The sequence below is a fragment of the Panthera leo genome, chromosome B4 (assembly GCF_018350215.1).
Source record: "Panthera leo isolate Ple1 chromosome B4, P.leo_Ple1_pat1.1, whole genome shotgun sequence".
Lineage (NCBI taxonomy): Eukaryota > Metazoa > Chordata > Mammalia > Carnivora > Felidae > Panthera > Panthera leo.
In genome coordinates this window covers 61,423,644-61,437,578 of record NC_056685.1, presented here as the reverse complement: position 1 = coordinate 61,437,578, position 13,935 = coordinate 61,423,644, and the positions used below count along the sequence as shown (strand labels likewise).

Here is a 13,935-nt window from a genome sequence, read left to right as displayed (position 1 = left end):
CTTTACAGGGTAGTGCTTTCCCTGGCGTCTAGCAGTTACTAACATTTTACAGAATAGCACCAACGCGAAAGAGCAAAAACTCAAAATTCATTACTTATATATCTTGACACAAGAAGTTTTCTACAATCTGTTTCAGTATCTGAGCTCTGTTGAAATTAGTGATTTGTACATTCTGTGGCTTCAGATTTTTCTTTTTAAGTCAGCTCCCAGACTTCTGAGAACCGAATGTTTGCCAGGACTGAGTCAAGTTTTCCTACCTTTTGAATGAGTTTGTTTTTTGATTTCTGTGTATTTCTCAAAAATACAAGACCAGCTCATTTCACAAATGGGAGTTAGGGGTGGATTTTAAAAGCCTATCAGATATTCTTTGGATTCTGTGATCACCAGAATCACCACATTGCTCTGGACATTCCCTGACCTATTCCACTCTTAAACACCTTCCTTCTCCTCTCAACCACAACTCCAGTGGGGCCCTCTGAATCTTTTACTCTTGATCACAGAACCCTGCGCAATCTCTTCTCCAGCCTTTCTTCCTCATTTCGTTTTGTAACCGAAACCTGATGGACCATGACCAGTGAGGCTAACACTTACCTTACCGCCCACTCAACAGAAAGCTGTTTCTTACTCTTAGGGCCAGGCACGTCTTAGAACCGTAAGAAATTATTCCGCACATCATTTTCCAGATGTTCTTCCCTCCGCCCACCCTTAGAAGAGCTTCTAAACTTGGGTAGCACATCTCTATTAATTGAGTAGCATTCTAGTAGCTATGATATAGTGATTTAGTCATTTCAGTAGCATTTGGAAGTACAGAATTCACCTTAGAGTGTTTAGAAGTTTTGTTGATTCATTGAAGGCTGGTTACTATTTTATGAGAGGTAACTTTCCTACCAAACCTTCATTTAGAAATACAGTAGTTAGAGGTGGCTGGGTGGCTCAGTTGGTTAAGCGTCCAACTTCAGCTCAGGTCATGATCTCAAAGTTCATGGGTTTGAGCCCTGCATGGGGCTCTGTGCTGAAGGCTCAGAGCCTGGAGCCTGCTTTGGATTCTGTGTCTCTCTGTTTCTCTCTCTCTGCCTCTCCCCTACTCAAAAATGAATAAAAACATTTAAAAAATGGAAATACAGTAATCATAGCCAGTCCTTTAAATTAGTAGTCAGACTCCACTATCTCAGAATTAGTAGATTTATTATATTACAAGTGCAATGATCGATTGCTTGATTGATTCAATTATTTATGAACTCAGAATTATATACGAAGTTCACACCATAGGCTAGGCACTATGGAATGCCTTCAAGACACAATAAATGAAACAGATATGTGTTCTCCCTTACGGAGGAGAGATTATACAACAAAAACTAAGAACACAGATTAATTAAAAATGACAAAATAACACAAAATATTTGCTTCTATAAATACTCCATACGAAAGTCCAGTATGTAACATGCAGGGATGGGGGAGGTACAATTTAAAGGGAATCAACTTGGGGCACTGGGGTGGTTCAGTTAGTTAAGCGTCCGACTTTGACTCAGGTCATGATCTTGAGGTTCATGGGTTCGAGTCCTGTGTCAGGCTCTGTGCTGGAAGCTCAGAGCCTGGAGGCTGCTTTGGATTCTGTGTGTGTGTGTCTCTCTCTCTGACCTTCCCTTGGTCATGCTCTCTCTCTCAAAAATAAATAAACATTAAAAAAAATAAAAAAAAAAATAAAGGTCATCAACTTGTTGAGAATGGATGCTTCTGAGAAAAGGAAAACAGAAAACTAGAGAAGAGCAAGGGAAATTTTACCAGCACTTTTCCTTCTATTTATAGAGCAATGATTGATGCCCAAGTAGCCCCTGCATTGTGGCAGATGAGGTGTATGAAAATGTGTTTAGTTTTCAATTAAATAAAAGGAACGGTTTTAGTTTTGCCGGGCTTAAACAAATTCTGGCTGTCCCAGCTGGCAGTGCTCATATAGTTTCTGCCCACTTAATGTGATGCTGGTGGTGATGCTACAAGTAAGTGGCCCATGGACTCAGAACACGTTGGCTTTCTGCTTCTTGTTAGCAGAGTCTTTGGAGACACAGTAGAGTTGTTTGCTGGTATGTAAACAGAAGACTAGGAGCTAAATGCTTTGATCCAACTTGCCTTTTTCTCTTGGGGCTTTTTAATGTTTTCCAGGTTTTTACATATGGCTTCCCCTCCTCCCCCCTTGTTCAGGATTTAATATGCAAAGGCTATTTTTTAAATTAGGTGAACAGATAATTCTTTTGCTTTTATTGTTTTTTAAAGCATAGATAGCATTTCCTGATTCCATTCAGTTTAACTGCCAGATTAAAAAAAAAAAGTCATTATAGATGCTTGACTCAGTGCAGAATAACACCAATCATAGGGACATTGTTCTGGTTTTAATTTCAGAGCAATCACTGAGCAAGGCTCCTTTGAATTGGAACATGAATCAGCATTTAGCAAAGCTGAGTTTAAACCTCTACTCCAGATTCTGAGTGACAGAGAAGTTCTAAATAGGGCACTGTTTGTTCATAGTTTTAGGTATCTGTGATTTACTTGGCTTTGTTAGACAATAGGGGCTTTGGTTCAGTTATATTTTTAACATTCCTTAAAATAAATCAAAGAGTGTTCCCATTTTGGATGTGGATTACTATGGTGGAGGAAATGAAGAATTTACAAGTGCCGAGTATCCAGGGATTATGCGCTGGGCTCTGTGCTGGATTGCCTTGATTAATATTCTTTTGGTTACACGGAATAGAAACTGGCTCTGGCTAGCTTAGGGGAAAAAAGTAAGTGGTGTTGGCATACTGCAAGAATATTTGGGTATCTCATAGAATCCAGGACTCAGGCAAGGCAGGGATCAGGGGACTTCCAACCTCAGAAGTTCTCATCTCTGGTTCCGTAGGGTAAAGTAGTTAAGTGTCTCACCAGATGACTCTGCACAGGAGGCCCAGTTGAGGTCAGATCTTCACTTGTGGATCAGTTTAGGTCAGAGAGGCTGGACCATATTGTTTAACCAGTTGTGTGTGGGTAACCACACTTGTATCTCATGGACAGTTCCCAGAGAAAGGGGAGTAATTGTGAACTGGTGGCCACACCAACATGGCCTATATATGGAGCATTTTAAAAGCTTAATTTAATTTTCACAAAAAGCCTATAAAAATCGCTATTTCTACCTCACAAAGAGAAAATGGAGACTCAAATTGGTCAGGCAACTTGTTCAACATTCCACAATTAGAATGAGGCAGAGCCAGAACTCCAACTAGGTTTACAAGGAGGGAGGGTAGTCTTCCTCTTAAAAGATTAAAATAGTGTGATGAGATTACATGGAAGAGAGAGTTTCAGATATCTTCTCATGGAGAGAATATTAAGCATCTCCAGTGTACTAGAATGAGTAAACTGCATGTTGAAAGCTTTGAGGTTGAATCCCAACTCCACTTGGTCATTCATCATGCATGAGCAAGTAAATACCTCTCCACTAATAAATATGGATAGATCATCTCCTTCACAGGGCTGTTTTAACTACAGGGTTATTGGTATAAGATGTGAAAATACTTGGCACAAAGAAGATACTCATTTGCAGGGGCAGAAAACTTTTCTACTAATGAACCCTCAAGCATGCTATTAAAAATGCAGTCACTGTTTGATAAAGCTTTATCATTCAAAACATCTAACTGCTGTCTTCCTCTCAGCCGTTCAAAATGGTGCCTTAGTCACCTAAACATAAAGGTAGCAAATGCTACATAAAAATAATTAGCAGAATCATACAATGGGCAAAGAAAGTTTAAAAACAAAACATTTGGGTATTTTTCTTTGAGACTTTGGGCTCACATTTCAGGGAAAAACTCTTACCTTTAGTCATGGCACAGTCTTGAAGCATTTAATTCTCTTAGTGAGTACTACTGGAGATGGTCTATGTCCTTTTGATAACCAGAGCAAAAGGAGAATACAGTTCTTAAAGAGGAAATCCATAATTTGAACATCACTGAAACAGATTATCGGCTAATTCGGTTTGGAAGGATCAATGTACTCAAATAATTGATTCTTTGCCCAGATGATTATTCTTAGTTATCTTTAAGGGCAGCTCTGTGGAATAAAAAAAGCACTGTAGCAATCCAGGAGTTTCTTGTGCTTGGTGGGTATTCTGCAAATACCTGTAGACTGATCAGTACCAATTTGTTCCAAATTACTTCAGACAACAATTAGTCTAAGCCAATAGCAAAGCTGGAACCCCAAACAGAAAAGAAAAAAAATCAATCTGTGGTGGTACAGGCATGAAAGAGAGGTATAGACTAGATTTTCTTGACATTTCCACTGTCTCCGGATCTTAGTCTGAGTCTTAGTATCAGTGACCTATGCTTCATTTTCATCTAATTCACATTTAAGCGACTTGTAAAATATCTTATCATTTTAAATTTGATGACAGAGAGTCAAGTGATTTTTTTAAACTTTATCTGGAGAGAGAGAGAGCGAGAGAGCGCACATGCGTGCAAGAGAGGGGGAAGGGCAGAGAGAGAGAGAGAGAGAGAGGGAGAGAGAGAAGAGAGAGAGAATCCCAAGCAGGCTCTACACTGTCAGCATAGATCTCAGTTGGGGCTGGGGTTGAAACTCACAAACTGTGACATGACCTAAGCCAAAATCAAGAGCTGGACGTTTAACCACTGAGCCATCAAGGTGCCCTAAGAGTCAACTGATTTTAAATATGACTATAACATTGTGTTATTGGCTTGTTCCTGAATTAAAAGCCCTCCTCCTTGATTTACTATGTTGCTGTTTGCTTTAATTTCTCATTTAAATTTATAAGAGAAAACTAAGTAGTTATCAACACTTAAAAATGACTGTTGGCAAATTTTATTTCAAATGTTTAGGTGGAGGTATAAAAACATCACCATCCATAAATATAGAAGTTTAAGAAAATTTTTTTTAAAGAATCAATTTTTGAAAGATTAAAAAAGGAAAAATAATAACCAAGTAAGCTTTTGGAGTTCTTTTTATTAGATTGAGAAATCCCAGAAAAGTACAAAGCCCATGGAAATAGAAGCATTTCAGAAAACAAGACAAAATGTTTGCATACATTTTAATGACAGCATTTTAATTCTGATGTTAAAAAGACTCATGATTTTGCATTAAAGTACACTGCTCATAATTTAAATACATTCTGAAGTAATGGGAAAGGATTTCATATCTTTTATATTGAACCTGAATTCCTATAAATGGCTAAGTTATATTATCTTTCTAGAGATTAAGTTCATGATAGGATTAATAAGAAAAATGATTTTATTGATTTATAGTGACTCCGAAGAACAAAAACAGGAAATAAGCATATATATCACACACATACCCCTTTAAGTGGTACATCAGATCAAAGCTGAATTAATATAATAATGTTCAGTATTTTTAATCACTACCAATGAAAATACATAGATCCCTCTATAGAAAAGGGGTTTGGTAATATCAGAATGACTCTGTCACGTCAGTGTTTTATATCCCAGTTACACAGATAAATTAGTGATGTGGAAATCCATGCTGTTTATCCACAAAATCAAATAAATGTATGGCTACATTCCAGAATCTTATCAGGAGCCACTGTGAAGCAATAAGTAAAGGTATTTACTACTTTTACCAAATACTATGTAATAGGCCACCAGAGAATATGAAGTTTAATTAACTTTTGGTAATGTGGCAATTTTCAATGGTTTTTGGGTCACATTTTATTTTCTGTTGCTGCTGCTGCTCCTACTACTATGAAAATAATGGTAAATGTAAAAGGAGAAAACAAGAGAAAATAAATCAGATCTTGTGATAGTTCTTCTAAATATTGGTTTAGTTTACCATTGAAGTGGAAATCAATTCTCCAAGGTTTGGAAAGAAAACAAAAGCATCTTTAGAATTCACAGCATGTATTTTAGAGGTCTAATGATTTATCCATTGCCAGTGTGGGTTTGCTTGTCATGTTCTCTTTATTCAATGTCAACTGGTTCTGTAGCTATTAAAGCACTTAACTGTTTCTGAGCACAAGAGAGGAACAGTTCCAAACTGGACAGGCTTCTTTGGCGGATGACTTGATCAAGCTGTTGATTTTTTTTAAAAGAGGGAGAGAAAAAGAGAAAAAAAAATACACTTAGTTGAGGGGTAAGGAATATTATGCCACTGAAGCCCACTAGATGAGGGCTTAAGATGATTTAGAAAATCAAATAGTGCTTTAAACTCAGAGACAATGTAGTCACTAATTCTGGCCTATATTATCTAAAGTGAGGTGATAATCATTATAATTTTAAGATTAGTATTAGTATTCAGTTACTAGAGAAATAGCATACATTTGATCAGCACACACACACACACACACACGTGTGTGTGTGTGTGTGTGTGCGCCCCACACACAAAGAGGAATATTATTCAGCCATGACCATGAAAAAGAATGAAATCTTGCCATTCTCAATCACATGGATGGAGTCAGGAAGTATAACTAAGTGAAATAAGTCAGAGAAACACAAATACCGTATGATTTCATGCATATGTGGAATTTAAGAAACAAAACAAATGAGTGAAGGGAAAAAACGAGAGAAAGACAAACCAAGAAAGAGACTCTTAACAATAGAAAACAAACTGATGGCAACCAGAGAGGAGGCAGATTGGCGGATGGGTGAAATAGGTGATGGTGATTAAAGAGTATACTTATGATAAGCACTGAGTAATGTATAGAATTGATGAATCACTATATTGTATACCTGAAACATAACACTGTATATTAACTATCCTGGAATTGAAATTAAAAACTTAAATGAAAAATAAATTTGCCCCTGGTATAAAAATAACCAATGACAACACATTGCCTATAGGTTAGAAAACAATGAAGGAATTCAAAAAGTTAAGTAAATTCCATTTCACAGAATATACCTTTCATACTTATGTGAAATTTGACATAATCTTCTGACAAGCTTTCCCCAACATAAAAGAAAAAAATTCAACCAAGAATTCTGTTAAATTCCACTTCTACAATCTGCTGACATTCAAAATGACTGAAAAACTGGAAGATTAAAACTTTGAAATATCCTAAAAATTAGTTAATAAAAATGCACTGTATTTAGCAAAATGCTCATGTAAACAAATTGAACACTACTAAGAGTCCCTTCAATTCTAACAGTTTTACATTAATGTACATACAGAAATAGGATTTCTCCTCATCCTTTTTCCTGTTTTTATTTTCCCCTTCCTCTCTCAGATGATATACCTTTAGGTGAATATATGCCTCTGCTTATACATGTCTATTCAACAAGACAGCTCATCATGACAATATAAACCCCCCAGTGAGCAGAGACCTTGTGTGTCTTGCTGACTATTGTACCCCAGCAACTAGAAGAGGGTCTGGCACATGTTTAGACGCTCAGTAAATATTTACTGAGATTGAATGAATCAATAGTTACTCAAACAGAGCAAGGCAGTCTACCAGGAAATGACAGATACATATTTAATTCTAAAAGTGAAAACATGTTCGACCTAATCTAAAAAATATGTAGGAGATCAAGGTGAATTTTTAAAAGTTTTATTTTAATATATATAAAACAAATTGAAATATAAATACTTGTAGTTTTAAAAAAAATGCACTTGGTCCAAATTCAAATAGTACAGCAGGGTGTACTAATAACTAACTCCAGTCTATTCCCAGTTTCTATCCATTTTGGGATGTTTTCAAGCATTTAAAGATAGGTTTTTAAAATATTTGATCCAGATCTTAATAATTTTTAACTATGGGAGAGTGCATACAATCACTTTATTTCAACGGCTTTAGTGGAAATTTTATTACTGAAATTTTCCCGATATCATTTAAGACATTACTTGACTGAGTTCCATGATCTATGTAGCCACTCTCCTCACTGATAGACATGTAAATTTACTCCAGTTTTGTCTTGTTTTTGAAGCACCAAGGACATTAACAACCTCAGTGCACTCCTTTCAAAAGATCTTCGATGCTGTCTCTTGGTCAGATTCTAATAGGTGAAATTTCTACATCATAATATTTGCATATTTTAAATTGTGATAGATAATACCAAATTGCTTTATAGAGTGAGGATACTAATATATTAGTCCAATCTGCAGTGTATGAGAGGATCACCCGTTTTCTTCTCTTAAATCGTTGCATACTTTTCCATTGTGTATTTATAATTTTATATGTACTTATATAAAAATGGATATTTTATTATTTATTTAAAATTTACTTAAAAATTATTTAAAAATTATGCATTAGCCAAAGCATATGTCATCTGCAGTGTTATTTCTACCTTGAATCAGGTTTCCATATATGCAAGAGTCCGTCTTTAGGCTCCTTATTCTGTTCCAATAGACAATTTACCTGTCCCTACACAAATATAATGCTATCTTAATTACAACTTTATAATAAACCTGAATATATTGCATGTTAAGAAACATATTACTAACTATGCCATCAAATATTTCAGAAGAATATAAATTAGTGAATATTTGTAATAAAATTGAATTTAAAATGGAAGTGGTCAGACTAGAGATAGTCTGATGTCCTTTTTTTCATATAGCACAAAGCCAAGCAAAATTTTAAAGTGTATTATTTTGAGTTACATCAGTAGGCAATAATATATTTCTTTTTAAGGCAAGGAAATTATGCAATCACAAATGAGGATGGTTGTATCTGGAGTTGTATGTAGAGGATAGTGTCAGGCTGGGTGAGACACATGGGTTCATTTTGGAGGTGGCTTCATGAGTGTTTGCTTTACAATTAAGTTTCATAACTCATGTTCATATATCATAAGTGTTAGCTTTAATAGTTCAGTCTTCTAGAAGCCCCTAGAATAATCAGGAGTTCCATTAAAATGAAATTTAACTGAATATATTAGAATTTCTGAATATGAGATGGAGGATAAACTTTGCTGCTTTAGAAGGCCTATCACACAAGCTCACATAACACGCAACCTGTGACTGTTGCTAAGTAACAATAATCATCTCTACTTATCCATTCAGAATGAATACATATTTTGTAAAAATTTTAAAAGCATAATATATATAAGAAGGTTTGATAAAATGTTTACTTAAACATATCAAGCACTTCTCTTCTTTTGCTTATGGAATTAGTGGATTATATGATGATGGCCATACTGGTTTTGGGGTTAGACAGCTCCAAAGTTCATTTTGCATCTTTCACTAAGCCTCTCCAGGACTTTCTGAAGACAGGGATCCATTAAATCAACAGGAACTCAACACTTCAAGGAGCAATAAGGTGACACTGATCCCCTAGATAAACTGGGCCATCACAGAGCTGAACTTCTAATTTGGTGGTGCTTTCTGGGCATGATACATAACATCATATCTGTGAGGAGGAACACTTAAGATCTTTCTCTTATGAAGACAGTGAATTCCTGTCTCTGAAACAAGTATATCAAGCTGATGTTCACGGCAAATTCTTGAATTTCAACAGCTTCTGTTTTATTAGGCATTATCTTATTATCCTTTATTGAGGCAAGAAGATTTCTGCAAAATATTCAACTCTTTTTGCCCCTTGAAGATTGGGGGTTAGTCCTGTATTTGTGACTTTCATTTCAAAGTGAATCAAAGATTTGTATTCTATGACTTTGCGCTGACAATATATTATGTCCAGGGTAGTGGTGGCAAACATTTCTGGATATGGGGTTTACAATCTCTTAATAACACTGTAGCTCTAACTGCTTTGTTTTCCCTTCATTTTCTGTTGCTTCAGCCTTTATTCAGCTCCTTCAGATACCTGGAAATCACCTGGAAATTCTGAGGTCTCAGAAATAGACACCTGTGCTTTATTAATATTTTTCCCCCTCTTTGCATCTCTTGAGTTTGCATACCGCTGAAAACCATTTCAAAGCATACTACTTGCCAGAAGTTAATATTAATAAGATTAGGAGGGGAAAAAAAGAACACATGAGTTCCTAGTAATTCCCTGCATTAGATTTACCTTTCCATTAGTATTTCATGCTATGGCAAAGAAAAAGAAAAACATGTCTAGACATAAGCTTTCGTTCCAAAATACAATACAATGGATGGTGAACATACCTTGGTCTAAAAAGCACAATTCAAAGTCAATTACAAACAAGTATGGCTTTTTTTTTTTTCTGGAGCAAGGAGGGGCACAGAGAGAGAGAGAAAGAGAAAGAATACCAAGCAGGCTCCACACTCAGCACAAAGCCTGATGCAGGGATTGATCTCACAACCATGAGATCATGACCTGAGCCGAAATCAAGAGTCAGATGCTTAACCAACTGAGCCACTCAGGCACCCCTATGTAGGTTATTTTAATAGAACTGTTAAGAGCACTGTTTACATCCCAGAAAATCTTATACATTGTTTTTGAATATATATATTATATGTCTTATATATATGATATATATAACACACTTAGTACTAATTTCAATATCTTTTGGGCCTCTACCAGCAACATATACCAAGAGATGTGAAAATACTAGGTTCACCTTTATCAATGTTACTTTTTTAACCTGCCCTCCACCATATTTTAAACTATGCTTACAAAGTGATCTAATTTTTTAATAAAGCTAGAATGGATATCTGGCAAATTCACTGATGGAAGGTGATTCATAAACAAATGTTATCAGTTTAGTAATAGTACATGTTATGGATTCAGTTTTCACATTCACTAACAAACTCTTTCATGAGCACTGAAGAAAGGTCAAGTATGATGATCTGGAACTGTGATTACTCAGGCAGATTTTCCAGTTAACATCATCATATTGGGTAAGAAAGACTGTTTACCTTCTAATAAGAAATGAAATAGTTCTTTAGTCACTTATTTGTTATGATGCCGACCCTTTAATGGTGTTATCTGGATATGAACATCCCTCTTTTTCTGACTTTATTATACACCTCCCCTCACAACAGGCCCTCAAGTTGTTTCATTTACATGTTTGAGATTGAGGTAATCAATTAATCAGCTAATCAGTTGATCAATAAAAAAGTCAGAATCGCCTACTCTTTGTACATGATTGCTCTGAGGCCTGGGCACTAAAAGTATAAAATAATGTCCTTGTCCTTAAGAAGTTTATAATCTTTCAGGAGAGACACACACACACAGTAATTGAAGAACAATTAGATGATGTGTAAAGATGGAGTCTAATGGAAGATGACAGACAGGGAGGGATCATGGCAGGAGGGCTGCAGTGAAAACTTCACGGAGGTGGGACTTGAACAGGTGCTCAGAGTATCAAAAGCATTTCCTTAGATAAAGAGGAGAAGACGTGTTAGAAATTTGAGGAAAGCAGGTTAGGAGAACAAAGATAGACTATTGAGAGACACTGAAGAAGGAGGCTTGACTGTAGTGGAGAAAGTCTGCTTAGGACTATTCATACATTCTTTCATTTGCTCATTTATTTAATATTTCTCTGTCACCTACGATGTGCATTATAGGCACTGGAAATACAGTGATGAATCAGACAATACTCAGTTTTATCATAATTTATACTGTAGTTTGAGGAGACAAACTAATACTTTTCAGGTGGAGATCAGTAGTATAAAAAATAACAAAGTAGCACTTGACAAAAACCAAGGTGAGAGCTTTTGGTAACGAAAAGAACTGAAAGAAGAAAGGGAAGAAAGGCACCATGCAAATGCATCCGGAAAGAAAATTTTACGGCAGATGTAACTGCAAGAGTGAGGTCCGAAATGTAGGTCCGGATTTGGTTTGACTAAGGATGGGCAACACATATAGTAAAACTGGAGCAAAATGAACAATGGGGAGAAGGAGGGAGGATCAAAGAAACAAGACAGTGGCCAGAGCATGTAGGACACTCTAGGTGGTAGGAGCGCATTGGAGAGTGTTGAGCAGGAGTATGACCACACTCTAGGTTTGAAAAAGACCACATTTTGGGGCGCCTGGGTGGCTCAGTCAGTTGAGTGTCCGACTTCAGCTCAGGTCATGATCTCGCGGTCCGTGGGTTTGAGCCCCGTGTCGGGCTCTGGGCTGATGGCTCAGAGCCTGGAGCCTGCTTCCGATTCTGTGTCTCCCTCGCTCTCTGCCCCTCCCCGTTCATGCTGTCTCTCTCTGTCTCAAAAATAAATTAAAAACGCTAAAAAAAAAAAAGAAAAAAAAGAAAAAGACCACATTTTGTTACTGGAGATGACAGACTGTAGTGGGGCAAGAGTGGAAGAGGAAGACCCAGTTCTGAGACTTTTGGTGTGGGCAAGATATAACGTTACTCAGACCACTTCCAGTGGAAGCTTCACTGTAGGTCAGTTTTGGAACATATCTGAGATAGAACCAACTTGAGTTGCTGATGGATTAGAAGTGTGGATGAATGGAGAAGAGAAATAAAAGGTGATTCTCAGAATGGTATTGCCATTTACTGATGATGGACTGCAGCTGGAGTGAGGAAAACTAGAATTTTGTTTTAGACGGGGTTGGTTTGTCTAATCCTATCAGATAAGTCAGATATTGGATAGAAGAGTGTATGTAATTCAGGAGGGAGATCAGGGCAAGAGATACAAATTTTGAAATCATCTTTATATGAATGTCAACTTATTTGGAAAAAGGGTCTTTGCAGATATAATTAAGATGTAAGATGGAGTCATACCAGATTAGGATGGCCTCTAACCCAATCACTGCTGTCCTACTCAAGAGACAGGGAAACACAGAAACAGACACAGGGAAGAACACCATGTGCAAATGGAGGCAGAGACTGGGGTGATGTGGCTGTAGACCAAGGAATGCATCAGATTGCCAGCAACAGCAGGAGCTAGGATCTTGCCCTGGAGCCTTCAGAGATGGCACGGCCATGCCAACACCTTCATTTCAGACTTCTAGCTTCTAAGGCTAAACTGTCAAAGAATAAATGCCTGTTGTTTTAAGCCATCCAGTTTGTGGTCCTTTGTTATAGCAGCCCAAGGAAACTACTAACAATGATTTTTCCAAGTTGTTGAGGTCCTTACAAACTAGAGTAGTGTTTCCCACAATGTGTAAAATATCATTTCTATGTAGTACATGTTCTATTTTTGTTTTAGGGTTTTTTAGTCAGGTAAGCTTGGGAAATGAGGAATTAAAAAGGTTTCTTTTCTTTAGAACTCCTCAGAGCTTTTGTGCTCATAAACATTTGAATTGCCAAAATGGCTATAGTATGGTAACATTTCTCCAACTTTTTTAAACTTTGGAATTGTGTGTGTGTGTGTGTGTGTGTGTGTGTGTGTGCAGGTGCATAAAGCATAACTGGAAAAATGCTCCACAAATTGATTTTTCTTCAGAACTACTGTAGACTCAAAACAAACTGCAAATATAGGAAGAAGACTACACTGATCGAGTTTCCTCTTATAAGTAAGCATGGAATTTTAGCGAGAAGATATTTTGAGATTTCATAGTCTAAATTGATGCTCTGGGTGGTTCAGAGACCAGTTTCACAAACTTGTATGTCTTCCTACACTTAAAAAATATGCTTCTTTAAAATATATTTAAATGTATTACAACCTGAGTTTATCTTTGCTTAAAAAGACTATACTACGTATCAAGTACATTCTAGGCCCTCCCTAAGTATTTAACAATGGGTAGGTAAGAGTCATTCCTAGAAGGTGCAGAGAACTATTCTGGGTGTGGTGACATCACCACTCTTAGCCTCAATGTAGACATAAGGAAGTAGACTGCAGATCCATTTTAAAACTCAATATGCAAACATAACTGTAGTGGTTTGGTATGTTTTATGAAACCATCATAATAAGGGCTGACAGACTTGAAGAAGATCAATTTATTCTTGAGTGGTGATTACTTTTATTGTGTGACATTTAAATATTTTTGCTCTAAAGACCATCTTTACTTTTCTCTTGTATCTTCAAATTCTGCTTCTCATCATTTCAGCCTAAGAAACTTTAGACTTTTGTATAACATTACTAGTTGCATTAATGGAGATTCTATGCTATCTGTTTTATTACTGGTATATTAACCATAAAGAGTTTCTCTTT

The 13,935-nt window shown here is 36.5% G+C and overlaps 1 protein-coding gene across 9 annotated transcripts in view; it reads right to left on the bottom strand.

Annotated features, from left to right (window-relative positions):
• Positions 1–5,868: 5,868 nt before the first annotated feature.
• Positions 5,869–13,935, bottom strand: part of CCDC91 (coiled-coil domain containing 91) — a 347,760-nt gene continuing 339,693 nt past the window's right edge. For all 9 annotated transcript variants that reach the window (XM_042946164.1, XM_042946169.1, XM_042946162.1 and 6 more), the window contains one exon: positions 5,869–6,056. In XM_042946164.1, coding sequence (XP_042802098.1) covers positions 5,946–6,056 — 111 coding nt within the window. In that variant the 3' untranslated portion in view covers positions 5,869–5,945. The remainder of the gene's footprint in view (positions 6,057–13,935) is intronic.